The sequence below is a fragment of the Bison bison genome, unplaced genomic scaffold (assembly GCF_000754665.1).
Source record: "Bison bison bison isolate TAMUID 2011002044 unplaced genomic scaffold, Bison_UMD1.0 scf7180017864180, whole genome shotgun sequence".
NCBI lineage: Eukaryota > Metazoa > Chordata > Mammalia > Artiodactyla > Bovidae > Bison > Bison bison.
The window spans coordinates 7,223,019-7,244,618 of NW_011494752.1; the positions used below are offsets into that span (position 1 = coordinate 7,223,019).

General features: G+C 49.5%; 1 protein-coding gene across 3 annotated transcripts in view; it reads left to right on the forward strand.

Moving 5' to 3' along the window:
* ABCC3 (ATP-binding cassette, sub-family C (CFTR/MRP), member 3) overlaps positions 1-21,600 on the forward strand; it is a 48,633-nt gene that overhangs the window by 26,434 nt on the left and 599 nt on the right. The window contains exons 18-31 of one of the 3 annotated variants that reach the window (XM_010842832.1): positions 3,895-4,062; positions 4,381-4,573; positions 6,023-6,137; positions 6,310-6,457; positions 6,555-6,762; positions 7,055-7,365; positions 8,504-8,703; positions 8,858-8,984; positions 10,044-10,145; positions 12,728-12,874; positions 13,025-13,183; positions 13,770-13,936; positions 18,669-18,863; positions 21,444-21,574. In XM_010842832.1, the coding sequence (XP_010841134.1) occupies positions 3,895-4,062; positions 4,381-4,573; positions 6,023-6,137; positions 6,310-6,457; positions 6,555-6,762; positions 7,055-7,365; positions 8,504-8,703; positions 8,858-8,984; positions 10,044-10,145; positions 12,728-12,874; positions 13,025-13,183; positions 13,770-13,936; positions 18,669-18,863; positions 21,444-21,552 (2,349 nt within the window). In that variant the 3' untranslated portion in view covers positions 21,553-21,574. Of the gene's footprint in view, positions 1-3,894; positions 4,063-4,380; positions 4,574-6,022; positions 6,138-6,309; positions 6,458-6,554; positions 6,763-7,054; positions 7,366-8,503; positions 8,704-8,857; positions 8,985-10,043; positions 10,146-10,235; positions 11,582-12,727; positions 12,875-13,024; positions 13,184-13,769; positions 13,937-18,668; positions 18,864-21,443; positions 21,575-21,600 lie in introns of those variants that run through there. The other 2 variants (XM_010842833.1, XM_010842834.1) reach the window with 2 other exon arrangements.

Here is a 21,600-nt window from a genome sequence, read left to right on the forward strand (position 1 = left end):
TGAGTGCAGCACTTTCACAGCATCATCTTTCAGGATTTGAAATAGCTCAACTGGAATTCCATCACCTCCACTAGCTTTGTTTGTAGTGATGCTTTCTAAGGCCCACTTGACTTCACATTCCAGGATGTCTGGCTCTAGGTCAGTGATCACATAATCATGATTATCTGGGTCATGAAGATCTTTTTTGTACAGTTCTTCTGTGTATTCTTGCCATCTCTTCTTAATATCTTCTGCTTCTGTTAGGTCCATACCATTTCTGTCCTTTATCGAGCTCATCTTTGCATGAAATGTTCCTTTGGTATCTCTGATTTTCTTGAAGAGATCCCTAGTCTTTCCCATTCTGTTGTTTTCCTCTATTTCTTTGCATTGATCGCTGAGGAAGGCTTTCTTATCTCTTCTTGCTATTCTTTGGAACTCTGCATTCAGATGCTTATATCTTTCCTTTTCTCCTTTGCTTTTCGCTTCTCTTCTTTTCACAGCTATTTGTAAGGCCTCCCCAGACAGCCATTTTGCTTTTTTGCATTTCTTTTCTATGGGAATGGTCTTGACCCCTGTCTCCTGTACAATGTCACGAACCTCATTCCATAGTTCATCAGGCACTCTATCAGATCTAGGCCCTTAAATCTATTTCTCACTTCCACTGTATAATCATAAGGGATTTGATTTAGGTCATACCTGAATGGTCTAGTGGTTTTCCCTACTTTCTTCAATTTAAGTCTGAATTTGGCAATAAGGAGTTCATGATCTGAGCCACAGTCAGCTCCTGGTCTTGTTTTTGCTGACTGTGTAGAGCTTCTCCATCTTTGGCTGCAAAGAATATAATCAATCTGATTTCAGTGTTGACCATCTGGCGATGTCCATGTATAGAGTCTTCTCTTGTGTTGTTGGAAGAGGGTGTTTGTTATGACCAGTGCATTTTCTTGGCAAAACTCTATTAGTCTTTGCCCTGCTTCATTCCGTATTCCAAGGCCAAATTTGCCTGTTACTCCAGGTGTTTCTTGACTTCCTACTTTTGCATTCCAGTCCCCTATAATGAAAAGGACATCTTTTTTGGGTGTTAGTTCTAAAAGGTCTTGTAGGTCTTCATAGAACCATTCAACTTCAGCTTCTTCAGCGTTACGGGTTGGGGCATAGACTTGGATTACTGTGATATTGAATGGTTAGGTAAGTAAAAGTAATGTTAAAAACACCTTTACATGTGTTTGTTGGCAGTTTGTATATCTTCCTTGGAGAAACGTCTAGTAAAGTCCTTTGCCCACATTTTAATCAAGTTGTTTAGTTTTTTGTTGTTGAATTGTAGGAGTTCTTTATATATACTAGATGGTAACCCCCTATCAGATATATGAATTGCAAATATTGTCTTCTGGTCTGAAGGCTGCCTTTTCACTTTGCTGATTGTGTCCTTTGATTGCACTGAAGGTTTCAGTTTTAATGTGATCCAGTTTTTCTATTTTTACTTTTGTTGCTTGTGCTTTTGATGTTATATTCATAAAGTCATTGCCAAGTCCAATGTCATGAAACTTTTTTCCTGTGTTTTCTTCTAAGAGTTTTAGAGTTTCACCTCTTTTTTTAGATACTAAAGATTTCAATGTATATTCCTTCAAAACAAAGACATTCTCTTACGGATCTATGGTTAAGTCATCAAAATCAAGAAATTTATCACTAATACAGTGTTACTATCTAAAAACCACTGCCTGACCTTTGAAATGTCATCGTTTATCCCAGTAATGTCTTTTTTAGTTGTTTTCTTTCCTGTCTAGAATTCAATCCAGGATCATGAGTTGCCTTTAGTTGTCATATCTCTTCATTCTCTGTCAATCTGGATAACTTCTCAGTCTCTGTCTTTTATTTTATTTTTAAATATTTATGTATTTATTTTTGGCTGTGTGGGGCCTTGGTTGCATCATGCAGGATCTTTGTTGCGGCATAAGAGCTCTTTCTTTGGGCTCTTCCTTGCGCCATGCAGGCTTCTCTCTAGTTGTGGCACACAGGCTCCAGAGCATGCGGGCTCTGTAGTCTGTGGCACGTAGGCTCTCGAGTTGAAGTGGGCAGGCTCAGTAGTTACAGTGTGAGGGTTTAGTTGCTCCACAGCATATGGGGTCTTAGTTCCCCAACCAGGGTTTGAACCTGCATCCTCTGCATTGGAAAGCAAATTCTTAACCAGTAGACCACCAGGAAAGTCCCAGTCTGTCTTTTAGAATATCAACACTTTTGAAGAGTACAGGCCAGGTGTTTGGCAAAAAGTTTCTCAATTTGAACACAATTAGTTTTTTTTTTTTTGCAGGGGGATGGGGAACCAGAGAAGTAATGTATCCTTGGTGCGTCATGTCAGGAGGCACATGATGTCAGTTCTTGTCTTACTGACTAATGTTAACTTTGATCTCTTGCTTGAGATGATATCGTCCATTGATGATTTCATTTTATAACCTTCATTGATTTTTGCCTGAGTCAATGTTACTATGATGTGGACCAAATGTTGATTTTGTAACTCCATTCTTTCTATGATTATTAGTTGGCATTTTACTCTAAGAAAGAGCTTTCCTCTCCTCCCTTTTTACTTATTCTTTAGTTTCTTTCTATCGCTGTGGGCTCATGTTTGCTTATGTGATTCGGTGGATTATAATCCATTACCATCATTTTTTATTTTGATGTTCAATTTGTCAGTGAAGAGTTTTAAGCAAGGACATGAATCTCATTTTGAAAAGCTGCCCTGGCTGCAGTGTGAAGGGGCCCAGAGGCACAGGAACCAGTGGGGAGGCTCTCGTGTTGGTCTGGGGAAGTGATTTGGGCCTGAGCCTGGAAGTGGGGATGAGAAACTTTTAAGAAGGAGTCTGAGATTATAGGAACCCAGAGCAGACCTCCCCATCTACAATCTAACTCCTCCTTCCCGTCTCTCCTGGACCCACACCGACCTCACAAGCCTAATTTGGTGCCCAGAACATAGTAGCACTGAAGGAAGCCTGGCTGGTCGAATGCAGACATATTCACGTCTCAGTCACTATAGCTGCCATGCACCCCTCGTTTCTCAGCAGCTGCAGCTCCCACCCCACATTTGCTGTCCCCAGGGGTCAGTTTCTCAGGGTACCCCTAAAGAGCTGAGCCTTTTCTGGAGGGAATGAGGAAAGCTGGTGGCAGGAAAGCAAGGTGTACCTCTGGGGTCTGCCCTCTGGGGTCTGCCTTGCTGCTACTTGTCTGAGTTTCTGCATAATGGGTTTAAGAGTGATCTTACTTTCCCTCTGGTATGTGAATGATCTCAGCATTGATGAACTCTGGGGTGGCTGCTGGGTTTCCATTCTTGCCTTTGCCCTTAATAGTTTGGACTTTGGATGAAGTCATTAACATCTTGGGCTCTAGTTTCTTCATCTAGAAAGTGGGGCTAGTGATACCTCCCTGGAAAGACTGACATGAGGACCAGAAGCGCCAATTGTTACGAGAGTCACCTGCAGACCATATCGGCGATGGGAGACTGAAAGGTCTATTACCTCCCGGGGATTTCCAGCCTCCTAGAGTAAGATGGAGAAGGAAATAGCAACCCACTCCAGTGTTCTTGCCTGGAGAATCCCAGGGACGGGGAGCCTGGTGGGCTGCCGTCTATGGGGTCACACAGAGTCGGACACGACTGAAGCGACTTAGCAGTAGCAGAGTAAGACGGTGGAAGGTAGGGAAACCAGCTGGGCAGGGAGCAAGTTGTCCTCACCTGCTCTGGGGGGGACTCTGAGAGCCACCACTCCTTCGTCCATGACCTTAGAGCCTCCCAGGGACAGGACCAGGCAAATGAAATGTGAATTTGGAGGTCTGCCTTGCTGAATGATAATAGTCAGGGCCTTTGTCCCCCTTGTGATGGCCTGACTCTCTTCCACCCATTACACACTTCTCACCTCCCTTCTCCTTCAGGGCATTAACCTGTCTGGGGGCCAGCGTCAGCGTGTCAGCGTGGCCCGAGCTGTTTATAGTGATGCCGACATTTTTTTGCTGGATGACCCGCTGTCAGCCGTGGACTCCCATGTGGCCAAACATATCTTTGACCAAGTCATTGGGCCAGAAGGTGTGCTGGCAGGAAAGGTGAGGCTCCCAGAGGCTAAGCGGGCTAAACTGAAGTCTAAGGCCACAGGAGAGGACTGGTGGGAGGCCAAGGGGTTTGGTGAGACCTGGACTTATGGAGTACCTAAGGAACAGGCTGGGCAACTGGGGAAACCTGGGGCAGGGGTAGGCAATGCCCCTCGGGCACTGAGTTGCCTTTGGAGAGCGTAGGTTGAGTCCCTGATGTGCCTGCTCATGCTGCTGGCACCCAAGCACCTCATGCTTGCTCCATGGCCCTGCACTGTGCCAAGGGTGTGTGCTGAGGGCAGTAGGCATGATAGCCTGCTGCCTTCTCCCCAGACCCGGGTGCTAGTGACGCATGGCATCAGCTTCCTGCCCCAGACGGACTTTGTCATAGTGCTATCTGACGGGCATGTGTCTGAGATGGGTACCTACTCGGCCCTGCTGCAGCGGGATGGCTCCTTTGCCAACTTCCTCCGCAACTATGCACCTGATGAGGACAAGGAGCACCAGGAAGCCAACAACAGGCTAGGTATCTGCCATTCTTGGCTCTTCATATTCCTCTTCCTTCCCTGCATCTCCCCTGTCCTGGGGCATCTGAGCATCTCTGGACAGCCCTGGTGTTATGCAGGGAGGTTCTGGAGTACTTGGATTATCCGTGTGATGTCAGATATCAGCAAGAGGGAAAGTAAACTGGATGAAGTCGAGTCCCTCCTCCTCCTTCTCTTCCCTCAGTCTTCCTATATGTCAAAAAGGCCCATGGGCCCAGGCCCAGCTTGTACAGCAAGGCTGTTTTACAAATGAATTGTTTAGTAAATATGCAAGTGCTTTTTGTTGTTCAGTCGCTCAGTCATGTCCAACTCTTTGTGACCCCAAGGACTGCAGCCAGGCTTCCCTGTCCTTTACCATCTCCCAGAGCTTGCTCAAACCCATGTCCATTGAGTCAGTGATGCCATCCAACCATCTCATCCAGTATTGTCCCCTTCTCCTCCTGCCTTCAATCTTTCCCGGCATCATGGTCTTTTCCAATGAGTCAGCTCTTCGCATCAGGTGGCCAAAGTATTGGAGCTTCAGCTTCAACATCAGTCCTTCCAGTGAATATTCAGGACTGATTTCCTTTAGGATTGACTTGTTTGACCTCCTTGCAATTCAAGGGACTCTCAAAGAGTTTTCTTCAACACCACAATTCAAAAGCATCAATTCTTTGGCGCTCAGCCTTCTTTATGGTCCAACTCTCACACCCATACATGACTACTGGAAAAACCATACCTTTGACTATGGAAGTGCTTAGAAAAGTCATTTATTTATCAACAAATATTTATTTATTGAGCAGCTAACTTTGTCCAGGCACTATTCCAGCAGTGGTGAGACAGCACTGTTGATAGTACTACTGAGACCCTTCTCATGGAGCATATTGAGACACTGAGACCCCCTTGTTGTTCAGTCCTGGCTCTTCAACCTCAGGCTCCGGGCTGGCTCTCAGACCTTCTCCTGGGCTTTCTTGTCTACTTCTGTATATGCAGTTAACCTGTCTTGAGCATTTACTAAGGGCTGTGCCTGTTACAAGATCTTGACACACATTCTTTCCTTTAATCCTCACAATGACACGATGAAGTAGGTACTATTATTATCCCCACTTTACATGCCCGCCTAAAGTCATGTGGTGAGGAAGTGGGATTTAAGCTCAGCCAGGCTGACTCCAGAGCCCAAGCTCCTGACCCTTATATTTGAATCCTCTTCTACACAGTCCCTGATGGGAAGCTTTTCTTCCTGTCTAACATAAGTCTTTCTTGCTGCCTCTTTTTTCTCTCAACACAAAATTGGTCATTTATTTTTATTGTTGTTTTTGCTGCCCTCTCAGTCCCTCTCATCTTTCCCTTTTGCTTATCCATTCAGGCCTCTTCATTGGAGTGGGACTAGGGGATAGCAGGGCCTTGCAGGGTGAGCTTGCCAACCTCTCCTTTCTGCCTCCCCACTGCAGCCTTGGAGGACAAAGAGGATGAGGAGGTGTTGATGATTGAAGACACGCTCAGCAATCACACCGACCTGACAGATAATGAGCCCGTGACGTACGAGGTCCAGAAGCAGTTTATGAGGTGAGCTCCTGAGGATTGTCCACCCCTGGGAGACGGTGGCAGGGCCCCCATGCCCTGCTGGGGAGTGGGGCAGGTGGGTGTTCTCGCTGACACTCCCCGGGGCTCCAGCTGGGGCTCTGTCTGTGGTTGTGCTGGAGGCCGCATCGCTGGGCCTGACCCGTTGCCTCCACAGACAGCTGAGTGCCATGTCCTCGGAAGGAGAGGGCCAGGGTCGGTCTGTGCCCAGGAGGCGCCTGGGTGCGGCAGAAAAGGTCGTGCCGGCAACTGAGGCAAAGGCGAGCCATGTGCTGACCCAGGAGGAGAAGACAGAGCTGGGCACTGTGAGTCCGGTGGGCGAGGAAGGCTGGAGAGGCTGGCAGGCCCCTAGCACTCCTGGGGCTCATGGGAGTCCCCTGTTTGACCGCTGTGGCCACACAGGTGAAGCTGAGCGTGTACTGGGATTACGCCAAGGCTGTGGGACTCTGGACCGCTCTGGTCATCTGTCTGCTGTATGGGGGTCAAAGCGCAGCTGCTATTGGGGCCAACGTGTGGCTCAGTGCCTGGACCGATGAGGCTGCGGTGGACAGCCAGCAGAACAGCACCTCCTACAGACTAGGTGTCTACGCCGCCTTGGGAATTCTGCAAGGTGAGCCTGCAGAGATACTTAGAAGGGGCGCCAGTGTTCCCTTCCTCATCTCTGCGCTGCTGGGTCCCCCAAACCATGCCCTTGCCTCTGAATCTCTCTCCACCGTCACGACCCTAGTGACTCCCTGACCCGCCCTAGCAGTCTACCTGCCTCTGGACCTGTCTGGCTCATCCTAGCTATGCCCTGCCTTTGAGTCTGCCTAGTTCACTGAGGAGATCCCTCATCTTGGAACTTGCCCCTGCATTCTGCACCTGGCCCAGGTGAACACGCGCCCCTCTGCCTCCTCCATCAGGGCTCCTGGTGATGCTGTCAGCTATCACGATGGCGGTGGGTGGTGTCCAAGCTGCCCGCTTGCTTCACCAGGCGCTGCTGCACAACAAGATGCGCTCGCCACAGTCCTTCTTTGATACGACGCCTTCAGGCCGCATCCTCAACCGCTTCTCCAAGGACATCTACGTCATTGATGAGCTTCTGGCTCCCACCATCCTCATGCTGCTGAATTCCTTCTACAACTCCATCTCCACCCTTGTGGTCATCGTGGCCAGCACGCCGCTCTTTGCTGTGGTCATCCTGCCTTTGGCTGTGCTCTACCTCTTTGTCCAGGTGTGCCCTGAGTGCGTGGGCGTGACCTAGCGTGAGCGTGGCTGTTGTGTGGGCCGGGCTGTCTTGGGGGCCACCTGTGGCAGATGTAGGGAGGGCACACCCCCTTCACCTTCACAGCTGGATTTGATTCAGTAAACACCTTTGTGAAACTCATTTTCCTCACCTGTAAAATAGAATCATAGATCCCACCTCACAGAGTTATCAATAGGATAAAATTAAATCCTTGTAAATTATGACTGGCCCTGGAACTCCTTCCTCCTGGCTATTTTTTATTAAAATATTGTCAACAGTTTAAGACACATTATCCTTCCCTTGTTTTTAGGTACCATCTAAACTTACAGGCCATATCATATGATGTATATATGATACATGATGCATATGATGCTTATCTTATAAACTTACATGGCTTTTAACATAGATGAGTGAGAATATTCAGATACAGCTAACTGTAAAAGGCATTTGTGTTGCTGATCCCCTGTCCTGCCGTTAATCAGTTGATGAAGGTAACCCACAGGTGGCTGAAGCTCAGGCCTGTGTGTGAAGACTGTGACCGGGGCTGCACTCTGTCCTGGGACAGGGACTTTCAGCTGTACATCCTGCATGGCCCTGGCCATCTTGGGGCCCACAGGGTAGAGGATGGAAGATGGAGGCAGACTGTGGTTTTGTGCGGCTGACATTTAAACAACCGAGGGGGTGGAGTGGGGAGAGGTTCTTTAAGAAAAAGAAAACAAAATTATCTTATTTTTGCAAATGTTGCAAAATTTTGATTGCATGAACACATTGCCAGGCCCCTAAGTGGAGATAGGCATTGTCACTGACTTGGGAGGCAAAATGAAGTCAGTGCGATAATTCAGGCCTGCAGAGTGAGTGGCCAGGAGCTGAGAGGGAATCGGGAAAGGCTTTGTGGACAAAGTGGCCGAAAGACTGAGCAGAGCTGACCAGAGGGGAGAGAGTGGGAGGAGTCCGTGGAGCCATATCAAGATCCCAAGTCTTGGGTTCTTTCTGGAGAGGGAACGGAGTGAGGTCTGAGGGGCAGTGGGACAGATGGGGAGGTGGCTCAGACGGGCCCAGAGGACACGCAGGACTGAGCTGGGATTCCAGGGTCTTGACTCTAAGTTCTTTCTCCAACCTCTGTCAGCGGTTCTACGTGGCTACCTCACGGCAGCTGAAGCGGCTGGAATCTGTCAGCCGCTCGCCCATTTATTCTCACTTTTCGGAGACGGTGACTGGCTCCAGCGTCATCCGGGCCTACGGCCGCAGCCAGGACTTTGAGACCATCAATGATGCTAAGGTGGACACCAACCAGAAGAGCTGCTACCCCTACATTGCCTCCAATAGGTCAGAAACCACTCGTCAGCCCCTGCTCCTTCCATGAGTTTCCGCCAGGGTCTCTGCAGGAGAGACCCTGGTGTTCTGGGTCCAAGCCCCTCCTTTCCCCTAAACAGCCCCCTTCTTGCATCTGCCCCATTTCCTCCTTGCCTGATCTCTACAGGTGGCTGGGGATCCGAGTGGAGTTCGTGGGCAACTGTGTTGTGCTCTTTGCTGCACTCTTCGCTGTGACTGGAAGAAGCAGCCTGAGCCCAGGACTGGTGGGCCTGTCTGTGTCCTATGCCCTACAGGTACACAGAGGTCTCAGCCCCAGAGTAGGGCCGCCCTGGGGCAGAGGCCAGGTTTCATAAGCATCTCCTGAGTACCCCACTCTACCCAAAATGGGGACCAGCCACAGATTTTGATCCTCCAAACTGTGAGCTCCCAGTCAAGCATAGAGAGTCACTCCCACCAGCAGGGGATGATACTTCGGGGTGTGCAGATCTTAGTGGAGGAAGGACAAAAGTTAAGAGCCCAGAGGAGGTCTCTACCTGGGAGTGTTGGAGAAAAGACCTTGGAGCTTGGCCCCAAGAGACAAATAGAAATTTGCTGTGCCTGCACAAGATCTAGAGGTCAACCCTGACAGGGGTCCTGGGGCAGGGACATGGAGAGCTAGACTATACCTTATTTCACAAGCCTGCAGAGAAAGTACCTGGAGCAGGTAACTAGAGCCTGAGCAGGTCACCCTGATATCAGCTGATACTGTCAAAAGGTTAAACAACTGCAAATGGAATTTTTGTGAAGCAGATCATATTTGCAATGCCTCAGGTGACTCAAGTCTTTGAGTTTTGATAAATAAAGGACAATCCAGACAGGTCAGTCTTCTCAAACTATTAAGTATGCCCATGAATCACCTGGAGATCTTAAACTGTAGATTCTGATCCAATAGGCCTGGGGCTCTGGCTTTTGCGTGTCTATCAAGACTTCTTGATTCACGAAGTGTGGTCTGAGGACCAGTTGCATCATCTGTGAGCTTGTTAGAAATGTAGATTCTCTAGTCCTACCACAAACCTACTGAATCAGAAGCTACATTTTAAGAAGATTCCCTGGGAAATCTTTCTTGCGCATGTTAAAGTTTGAGAAACACTGGGATGGGGAGCCTTTTGTTTGAGACACACTGGGATGGGGGGCCATTGTCACTGCCTGAGGTACAGTTGTGATTAGAGCCCCAGGTGGCGTAGCTATGGGTTTGCCCAGGCCCACCTGGGTCATAGTTAGGATAGGAGCATAGTGAAGGAGTCTGAACTCCTCCCACAGCCATGTCAAGGGAGTACAGATTGCCACACTTATGACCCAGTCCCTCTGGCTAGGTGACGTTGGCTCTGAACTGGATGATACGAACGATATCAGACTTGGAGTCTAATATTGTGGCTGTGGAGAGAGTCAAGGAGTACTCCAAGACGGAGATGGAGGTGGGTACGGAATCAGCCTGGGGCAGGGAGAGTTGAGGGTAGCTGGTAGGGGTGCTTGATGGCCCACCATCCATCCCTATATCCCCTTAGGCCAGCTCTTCAGGTGGCTCTTCATTCAGTCCCTAAAGAGTGTCAACCAGAGGTCTACGTGAGGAGGTATAGAGGATTCAGAGTGGGACAAGACAATTCCTGATGCGTAGCTAACAGCTCCCGTGTTCCAAGCCCTCCTCAGTCCCAGTACTTTGTCCTCCCTGGGACCCCCGGTCTGGGGACCTACCTCCGTCCCTCCGTCCATGAGTTCATCCAGCCTGGATTCTGTGCTTTACCAGTGCCAACACTCTCAACTCCCTCACCCTCCTCTCTCAGTCATCTCTCTCCAGTTGAGCCCATCTGTCTACCTTCTACATGCCGGTGCTCGACTGCTAAAATGTTGCTGGAGAAAACCACTGATTTTACTTCAAGTTTATAACCACACACCACTGCTGGCTATTCCCATCTTGCTTCTCCAAGAAGCATGTTTTTCCAGTTTCAGAAAGATTTGTTTTGGCCATTCCCTTTCCTTAAGCTCCCACTCCCTGTGCTCAGCCATCGACCTTGCCTAACAGTTCAATGAGGAAATAGGTTATGAGATGTGAACTCCCTCAGCCTTCCTGCCTCTAGACTTTCAAACCTGCCTGTGTCCCTTCACCTTTTCCCTTTTAACGGAAATGTCCCTTCTCGTTTCAAAGTCTACTCCCTCTACTTGTTCGCATGGCCACCCGAGGACTTCACTTCCTTAATTACACGCTACATCATCCATCTTGCTCCCTCTGTTGGATGATTCCCAGCCACATGCAAAAATATGCACTTGTACCTTCCATTCTAGACTCTCAAACCAACCCTCCCTTTCCTGTGTATCCTGTATCCCATTTCTCTGCTCTCCTTTGTCATGAAACTAGCTTTAAAATAGGTGCTCTCCCCCTGCCTCATCAGCTGGTGGCCTGTCTGCCTCCTGCAGCCTGGCTTCTGGCCCTATCACTCCACTGGGTGCGCTCAGCAGTGACTTCCTTGGTTCCAGAGGTAAGAACGCTTCGCTGTTCTTCTCTAGCTCAACCTCTCGGCATTATTTGGACAAAATACCCCTCGCTGCTTCTTGAAGGCACTTCATGGCTTTTGTGACCTGAGCTCCTGCCCTGTCAGCCCCCATTGAGCCCCCACCCGCTCTGTTCCTCCTAACCTGGCCTCTCCTGCCCCTGGGGCCCCCATCTGTCCCTGTCTTCTCCAGGCTTCTCTTATCACCCCCTCCTCCCCCCATTCTCTGGGATCTTCAAATTCTCTCTCTTCATGCCTAGCATTACAATTTCCCCTGTCTACATACATGATCCTTTCTCCACAGCCTCAAAAATTCTGCCCCCAATCCTGCTACGCATTGTTTTGATACCTCCTCAAGAGAGCATGGCAACCCACTCCAATACTCTTGCCTGGAAAATCCCATGGACAGAGGAGCCTGGTGGGCTACAGTCCATGGGGTCTCGAAGAGTCAGACACGACTGAGCGACTTCACTTTCACTTTTCACTTTCATGCATTGGAGAAGGAAATGGCAACCCACTCCAGTATTCTTGCCTGGAGAATCCCAGGGACAGAGGAGCCTGGTGGGCTGCCGTCTATGGGGTTGCACAGAGTTGGACACGACAGAGGCAACTTAGCAGCAGCAGCAAGAGAGCAGATTATCTGTACTGGCTGCTTTGTTTCTTGATTGCTGACACTCTGACTCCCCCATTTCAAAACATCCTACCCTCTCCCTCCCCAAATAGCAGCAGAGAGATCCCTTAAAAACATACCAAATCACATTATTCTTCTGTGCATGGCCCTACATCTTACTCAAGGTAAAAAATACAAAACAAAAAAACAGTCCTTAAACTGCCCTGCAAATCCCTACATGGTGGGGTCTTCCACTACCTGTCTCCTACCTCTCACCTTTGTCACTGTGCTCCAGAGCACACTGGGAAGTATTTATCCTTGCTGTTTCCTCTGCCTGGCATGCACTTCTCCTGGATATCTACTTGTCTTGTTCCTTTACTTCCTTCAGGTCTTTATTTAAATATCACCTCCTCCAGGAAGCCTTCCCTGACCACCCTGTACAGAACAGCAACACCAGGCACTTCTCCATACTCATCACCATCTGGCATTATATAGACTTACCTATTTGTTAATTGTATGCCTCCTTAGATTAGGATGTGAGCCTCAGAGGGACAAGGACTCTGTCTAGTTTACCTTGGCTACCCCACTACCTGTCATGGAGTAGCCACTCAATAATAAAGAATGATGAAAGGGGGAGTGGGGGCATGTGGAAGGGGCTACTTAGGCATCTTGGGCATGAGGGGAGTAGAGGAGGGCAAAGTTCTGTGGGGAATAATGTCAGATGGATAGAGTCACTGAACCACAAGGTTGGGCCACACAAGCGCCAGGGGCTCCCCGCCAGGGTCCCTGGTAGGTGAGGATGGCAGGGGCCTGGGAAGAGAGGCAGACTGAAGATGGAAGAGGGCTGGGCTGGGGAAGAGACGTCCCCCTGATGCAGAACCTGTCCTCCCCTGGTGACCAGGCCCCCTGGGTGGTGGAGGGCAGCCGTCCGCCAGCACGCTGGCCACTGAAGGGTGAGGTGGAGTTCCGAAATTATTCCGTGCGCTACCGGCCGGGCCTGGAGCTGGTGTTGAAGGACCTGAGTCTGCGAGTGCATGGTGGCGAGAAGGTGCGTGTGGGGCGGGTTTGTGCCTGGGGAATGTGGATCTGTGGGATGGCAGGTACCCAGCCTAGGGGTCTGCTTAGCCTCACAAAGGAGTCCTAGAGACAGACCCACCAACTCCCCAGCCTTTGCCTGACAGCCTCCTACCCCCTCCAGGTGGGGATCGTGGGCCGCACTGGGGCTGGCAAATCGTCCATGACTCTCTGCCTGTTCCGCATCCTGGAGGCGGCTGAGGGTGAAATCTACATTGACGGCCTCAACGTGGCCGACATCGGGCTCCATGACCTGCGTTCTAAGCTGACCATCATCCCCCAGGTACCAGCCTGGCTTTGTCTGGTCACACTGACCAGTGACCCTGGGGGCAGGCTCCACACTTGTCCTGTAGCTTGAGGTTCAAGACCGGGACTTCTATCTGGGAAGCTGGGGAGCAGGACAGCAGGAGCAGAGCCACAGAGCGATCACCTGTCATGGGTCTGGAAGGGACAGATGTATCCTGCTCAATATCACCCTGTCCTCTGACCTCCTAGACCAACAGAACCACAGACTTCCAATTGGCCCACGCCAGCGGTGTTCTATCCTGCTCTCCTGGTTTCACAGCTCTGAATTACGTTTCACTTTTTCTGGCTTCTCTGGAGTATTTTTCTGCTGACTGGACACTTTGGAGTCAGATTAGCAGCTCAAGGTTTCTACTTTAGCAGAGGACTTTGGGTTGGCAAAGCTGAGGTTTATCACGTCCCCACAGGCATTTTTCTATCTCCTTGGCCATTGCCTCCCTCCTGGAGGGTTGGGGACACAGTGGAAATGCCGCCATCTCAATCCCTTTCTTGTTCCCTGGCCTCGGGGCCCGTGGCTCCCTATGGGGCCTGAGCTGCCTCCCTCTGAGGACTTGCTTTGTCCCCAGGACCCCATCTTGTTCTCGGGGACCCTGCGCATGAACCTGGACCCCTTTGGCTGTTACTCAGAGGAAGACATGTGGCAAGCTTTGGAGCTGTCTCACCTGCACACATTTGTGAGCTCCCAGCCCGCAGGCCTGGACTTCCAGTGCTCCGAGGGTGGGGAGAATCTCAGGTAACAGCCTGGAGTGGGTGGGTCAGGAATAGCACTCCGCTGCACTAGAGGATCTAGCATCAAATGACACCAGGCCAGCCCTCTCCTGCCCTCCCAAGCCCATCTTGTGGTTCAATCACTAAATCGTGTGGGACTCTTTGCAACCCCACTGACTGCAGCGCATAAGGCTTCCCTGTCCTTCACTATCTCCAAGAATTTGCTCAAATTCATGTCCATTGAGTCAGTGATGCCATCCAACCATCTCATCCTCTGTCGCCCCCTTCTCTTCCTGCCCTCAGTCTTTCCCAGAATCAGGGTCTTTTCCAGAAAGTTGGCTCTTCACATCAGGTGGCCAAAGTATTGGAGCTTCAGCTTCACCACCAGTCCTTCCAGTGACTATTCAGGGTTGATTTCCTTTAGGATTAACTGGTTTGGTCTCCTTGCTGTCCAAAGGACTCAAGAGTGTTCTCCAGCACCAGGATTCCAAAGTATCAATTCTTCAGCACTCAGCCTTATCTAGGGTCCAACTCTCACCTCTGTATATGACTACTGGAAAAACCATAGCTTTGATTATATGGACCTTTGTCAGCAAAGTGATGTCTCTGCTTTTTAATATGCTGTCTAGGTTTGTCATAGCTTTTCTTCCAAAGAACAAGCATCTTTTAATTTCATGGCTGCAGTCACTATCTACAGTGATTTTGGAGCCAAAGAAAATAAAATCTGCCACTATTTCCATTTTTTCCCCATCTATCTGCCATGAAGTGATGGAACTGGATGCCATGATCTTCATTTTTTGAATGTTGATTTTTAAGCCAGCCTTTTCATTCTCCTCTTTCACCTTCAACAAGAGGCTCTTTAGTCCCTCTTCACTTTCTGCCATTAGAGTGGTATCACATGCATATCTGAGGTTGTTGGTATTTCTCCTGGTAATCTTGATTCCAGCTTGTGAGTCATGCAGCCCAGCATTTTGCATGATGTACTCTGCATATAAATTAAATTAAGCAGGGTGACAATATACAGTCTTAACATACTCCTTTCTCAATTTGGAACCAGTCCATTGTTCCATGATCAGTTCTGTTGCTTCTTGTCCTGCATACAGGTTTCTCAAGAGACAAGTAAGGTGATCTGGTATTCCCATCTCTTTAAGAATTTTCCACAGTTTGTTGTGATCCACACAGTTAAAGGCTTTAGCATAATCAATGAAGCAGAAGTAGATTTTTTTTTTTAATTCCCTTGCATTTTCTATTACCCAAGCAATGTTGACAATTTGATCTCTGGTTCTTCTACCTTTTCTAAATCCAGCTTGTACATCTGGAATTTCTCAGTTCATATACTGTTGAAGCCTAGCTTGAAGGATTTTGAGCATTACCTTGCTAGCACGTGAAATGAGTGCAACTGTACCACAGTTTGAGCATTCTTTGGCATTGCCTTTCTTTGGGATTGGAATGAAAACACCTTTTCCAGTCCTGTGGCCACTGCTGAGTTTTCCAAATTTGCTGGCAAGTTGAGTGCAGCACTTTCACAGCATCATCTTTTAGGATTTGAAATAGCTCAGCTGGAATTCCATCACCACCACTAGCTTTGTTTGTAGTGATGCTTCCTAAGGCCCACCTGACTTCACACTCCAGGATACCTGGCTCTAGGTGGGTGAGAAAGTGTATCTTTCCCTTTGTCCTTCACCTTTCACTTCTTTTCTCAGCTATTTGTACGGCCTCCTCAGACAACCACTTTGCCTTTTTTTGTGTTTCCTTTTCTTGGGGATGGTTTTGGTCATTGCCTCCTGTACAACGTTACTAACTTCCGTCCATAGTTCTTCAGGCATTCTGTCTACCAGATCTAATCCCTTGACTCTATTTGCCACATGTATAATCATAAGGGATTTGATTTAGGTCATATTTGAGCAGCCTAGTGATGTGAACTCAGGGGGCACTCTATTGTATTGAGCATGTGCTGTGTGCCAGGCTGCTCACTGACTCCTCACACAAGCCCCAGAGAGATTGAGCTAGGGCCAAAGGCGCACAGCTGGAAGAAGACGTGCCTGGGCTTTCAGCTGGGTCTGGGAGACTCCAAGGCCCCAGTCAGTTTTCTCTTGTGAGGTTGTCAATGCTATGCTTAGCCTGATGAGGGGGTTGTGGACCGAACCTGTTGAGAAGACCAGAGGAAACATATAGAACTTTAGAGAAGTCTTTTATTTTTTCCGAGTTGGATGCAATTTTGTCTCTGGTTTAGAAGTGGGCAAAGTGAGGTCTCCAGGCCTTTCTTTGCTTCCTTATAGCCCCAGATTTTATATTCCCAGCCACTGGGTCATATATCAGAGAGAGTCAGAGTCACTTCTCACTGAGTCTAAAAGCTTGAGATACATGTGCCTGTGTTAGCTGTGTGGTTTGAGGCAAGTTGCTTAACCTCTCTGTGCCTTTGTTTTCTTAACTCTAAAAGGAGTATGGGACAACAGTTCCATTCCTTTAGCACCATGCCGCCTAACAGCAACACTGAAAACAGAAACGGATGAAATAAATTTTGGAATTATGTATTTTATTTAGCCCAATATATTTAAAATATTATCACTTCAACATGTAATTGATATAAAAGCTATTATGGATATCTTGCATTTTTTCATATTAAGTATAAAATCCTGTGTGTATTTTTACACTTATAGCACTTTCACTTTTCACTTTCATGCATTGGAGAAGGAAATGGCAACCCACTCCAGTGTTCTTGCCTGGAGAATCCCAGGGATGGGGGAGCCTGGTGGGCTGCCGTCTATGGGGTTGCACAGAGTCAGACACGACTGAAGTGACTTAGCAGCAGCAGCAGCAGCAGCACATCTCGGTACAGATTTGCCACATTTCAGGTAGTCCACAGTTATGTGTGGCTAGTGGCCATCATTTGGACAGGGCGGTTTTATGGGTTTTATGATGAAATGGAAAGCACTTAGAGTGGATACACTCCTGAGAAATGTAGCTATTCTTATTATTCTACTTAGTCCATACCTGAGTGGACTCTCTCCAGACAAAACAAAAACAAAAACTTGGAATTTCGGTTTAGTTCAGTTCAATTGCTCAGCCGTGTCCGACTCTTAGTGATCCCATGAATCGCAGCACGCCAGGCCTCCCTGTCCATCACCAACTCCCAGAGTTTACTCATGTCCATTGAGTCAGTGATGCCATCCAACCATCTCATCCTCTGTCATCCCCTTCTCCTCCTGCCTTCAATCTTCCCCAGCATCAGGGTCTTTTCAAATGAGTCAGCTCTTCGCATCAGGTGGCCAAAGTACTGAAGTTTCAGCTTCAACATCAGTCCTTCCAATGAACATTCAGGACTAATTTCCTTTAGGATGGACTGGTTGGATCTCCTTGCAGTCCAAGGGACTCTCAAGAGTCTTTTCCAACACCACAGTTCAAAAGCATCAATTCTTCGGCGCTCAGCTTTCTTTATAGTCCAACTCTCACATCCATACATGAATACTGGAAAAACTTAATAGTGTTCAAGGCACGTTGGCCTCCACTATCTCCTTTAATCTTTACTGCAGTCCTGTGGGCTAAAAATGAGGCTCCAAAGTATAAAATTATTTGCCCAAAGCTACTTAGCTAGCAAGGGGTGGGGCAAGGACTCAGGGAAGTGGGAGTTTTTGCCCCAAGCCTTTCCTTGCTGCATCATAGCCACTGTGGGATGCCCCCGCCTCCCCAGTCAGCCCTGTAAGAATGAATGTGTCCAGTCCCTTGATCTCACTTACACAACCACATTGAGAGTGGCTGGCAGACAAGCCTAGGCCACCAGACCCTATGCCCCATAGCTGTTTTTTGGCCCATTCTCCGATCCCTGCTTGCCATCAGCACCTCTCACCAGATCACCCCTCCATCCCCACATCAACCAGGACCTGAGACAGAAATCCACTCCCCTCCTCCCTCCCTGAGCTTGTAGTCACTTTAAGCCTGACCTGTATCCTGTGCCAGTCCCACCATAAATCAGCCCTGAGTTCTATCTGGCAGCTCATTCTGCTGCCAAAACCTTCATTAGTTTCGGGAATGGGCTGAAAGAGAGCCTGGTCTCCACTTGGGCTGGAGTGACTCACCCCTTTGGGAAGGGCTGAGGTATTTGTCCTTGGGTGTGGGGGTGCTGTAGCCTCTGTGGTTGGGAACAGCGCCTTGCTTTGTTCATTAGCTCTGGCTTCCAAGGCAGGGGTTGAAGATATGCATTTCACCCCTCCTCCACCTCTCCAGTGACCAGACATGGGGAGCCGCCCAGATCCTCCTCTTTTCCTGCCCCTTCCGAGTTCCCACTGTAGAGCCCTGATCTGTATTCCCTATGGGGGCAGGAGATGGCTGAGTTGTGTGATACTAGGCTCAGCATGATAGCATGATGTATGCAAACACCAGGAGGAGTCATTTCGGTGTGTTATTACTAAGGTGTAAATGACTAATAGAATGAAACAGAGAAACATGGTGACGCTAGCTAAAGAGTGAGAAGAGGGAAGAAAGCACAGAAAGAGGGAGCCGGGGGTGCCAGAGATAGGCTGGGGATTTCACAGTGTTAAGTACTGGCTCTCCCTCAAGGCCCCTCATTATCCCGGTGGTGTCCAGACCTCAACTCTGTTCCAGGAGTACTGGGCTAAGGCAGAAATGGGAGAGGTTAGACAGAGAGCCAGCCCTAGGCTAATGAAAAGGAGTGGAGACAGAAACAGCTTGGGGAGTAAAGCCTGGGGGGCAGGTTGGGGGTACCCAGCTGGAGACTTCCTTGCTTTCCCTACTCCCAGCGTGGGCCAGCGGCAGCTCGTATGCCTGGCCAGAGCCCTGCTTCGCAAGAGTCGAATCCTGGTTTTAGATGAGGCCACAGCCGCCATCGACCTGGAGACTGATGACCTCATCCAGGCCACCATCCGCACACAGTTTGAGACCTGCACAGTGCTGACCATAGCACACAGGCTGAACACCATCATGGACTACACCAGGTAGGGTGCTGGAACCAGGGCAGGGAGGGGCCTAGTTGGGTCTCCTGGGCCACGGAGAAGGGACAGGCAGATTATCTGGATATGTGGGTATGGGAGCCTTACGGGATTATCTATGGTATGGAAGGGGGTAACAGCATGGGTTACGTAGGCACTGGGTGCACAGTGATGGTTTCTGAGACACAAGGGACACTTGTGTTTTGTGTGGGACACTTGTCCCAACACAAAATGTTGGGAATGGGCATGTGGGGGCTCCCTGAGGCTCAGTTCACTCCCCAACCCTATCCCTTAATGCTGAGACGAGGGGAACCAGATCCTTCATGCCAGATCCTGTCACTTCCTGAGCACCTTGCCCATGGCTTCATTTGCTCCTCACTCCCACCCTGTGGGCATATAGACCAGGAAGCCACCGAGGAAAGGTATACGATGCTTGGGTCCCCGCCTCGGTGAGCCAGACACACCATCATGCACAATAGATGCTTTGTTGTGGGAAAGCAGAGGGCTGAGTCCCAAGCCTGGCTCTGCTGCTGTGTGACCTTGGGCAATCTGCAAAACCTTCCTGAAACTCTGTCTCTCGAGGTTGTTGTAAGTAATCAGTGAAATAAAGTATTAAAAGTGCAGGTGATCCTAGAATACGTTCATTTCCTCCCTAACCCCTTGTTGTAATTCTCCTTAGAACCAGCTTCTCAAAGAATTAGGGAAGAAGCCTTGCTCTTGGTATCTTACAGCTTCCTCGGGGAGTCAGCTCATTCAGCCAAAAGGAAGAAATGTGACCTAGTCTTTCATTGTGCCTAATGTCAAGGTGTGGCACTGGAGGACAGGATAGGGGTCGGGGGACTCAGAAGCCTGATGGAAGTGAGCTGGTACTGGACTGCCAGGCTAGCTCCCTTGGAGACACAGGAGCTCAGAGTGAGGAAGAGGCAGGAGGCTACAAAGAATCTATGCTGAGGTAGTATGGGGGGAGTACCTCGACAAGGTTTCATTCCCAAAACGAACACCTGCAGGGTGTGGGGAGGTGGGGAAACACACAGACAGGGCAATGGGCAGACCCTGTCCCTCTCTCAAAAGCGTCCCCACACAGGTCCCAGGGGCTCAGAAACCAAGCTGAGAATGCCTGATGCTACTGTCTGTTCCATCCCACCGTATCCCCACTCTCCACTCCTATCCAAGACCCACTGGGAGAAGGGTGGGTAGGAAGGCTTGAGCCCTGGGTCCACACAAGGGGAAGGGCCAGACTGACAGGATCTCTTCCCAGGCCTAACTGAAAATGGTTTTCACCAGCAGCCCTGAGGGGCAAAAACTCAAATTGACCTTGGGGGTTGGGAGTTCAGTCATTTGAGTGGATCAGGCAGAAATGAATGAAATAGTCATGCTACTGAACATGTAATTAGAGGCTGCAGGAAGGAAGCAAGGGTCCACATGTGTAGGCAGAGGAGCCAATCCATACAGGCAGCGAAGGAGGCAAGGGCCTGGGCTTGGAACCCTGCTCCCGCCTCACCCTGGGAGCCAGCTCGTCAGCTCCGTGCCAGGTGCACCCTGTTTAGTTAGCAGGAGATTCTAAGCCCAGGCCCAGGCTTGAATTCTCGTCCTTTAGGGCACCAGCGAAGCCCTAAAGGACGAGTAAAAGTTGGGTAGCAAGGAGGATATGTGATAGGGAGGGAGCTGGAAATTTCAGGAAAAGGCCGTAGCTCATGCAAAGGCCCGGAGGTAAGCAGGGACATGAGTAGAAAGGGAGAGGGGCAGTAGAACCAAGAGGAGGGAAAGAAAGATAGGCCTCACTCTGCTGCACTGAGGACCATGGGAAAGCACTCAGTCCTTACCCCAAGAGCAAAGGGAAGCCACTGAAGTGAGGTGGGCAGTCTCCTAGACTTCAGTTTGGGCAGTGGCTAGACAGTGATGTTCACAGACACACCTCTTCCCGAGGGGCTCTTCCAGGAGCCCCACAGGTGGGTCAACGACTGCATGCAGTCCAGGCCCTCCTACTGGGGAGCATCTCCGAGAACGCGGGGGAGCCCTTTCTGCTCCCGCCTCACCTTGGGAGCCAGCCTGTTGGCCCCGCACTGGTGCACCCTGTGTCTAGTTGGCAAGAGATTCTAAGCCCAGGCTCAGGCTTGACTATGTATGTGTGGGCAGGGGGAGACCCACCCAGCAGCAGTAGCCAGATCTGTAGCCAGATTCCAGCGTCAGGCCTCACTGCAGCCGTTCCCGCCGTGTGCCTTTGTGAGTCGGCACAAAGCAGATGGATGCATACAGGTCCGTGGCTCCCTGCACACAGTCCCCTGACCCTGGTGAGGGGAAGGGCTCATTAAGGAAGGTTTTCAGAGCCCTGACTAGCAGAGATGAATAGGACCTTGTGTTTGATCCTGGAAACGGCCTCATCTGCCAGAACAGTAAATGGAGTGGCTAAAATAACCAGTCTTGCAAGTGTGCACATGTGGCATAGTGCTTGTGTTGGGTGGGTTGACTGAAGTGGAAGGGTTGGCATGTCACTGAGGGGTCTGAGCTGTACTCAGAAGGGCAGGGTTGGACCATGAAGCCAATACTGGGCTGATGGAGACCTGACCACTTCTTTTCTTTGGCTAGGGTCCTGGTCCTGGACAAAGGGACGATAGCTGAATTTGATTCTCCAACCAACCTCATTGCAGCCAGAGGCATCTTCTATGGGATGGCCAGAGATGCTGGACTTGCCTAAAATATATTCCTGGTCTTTCTTCCTGGACATTCTTACTTTTCATCACGA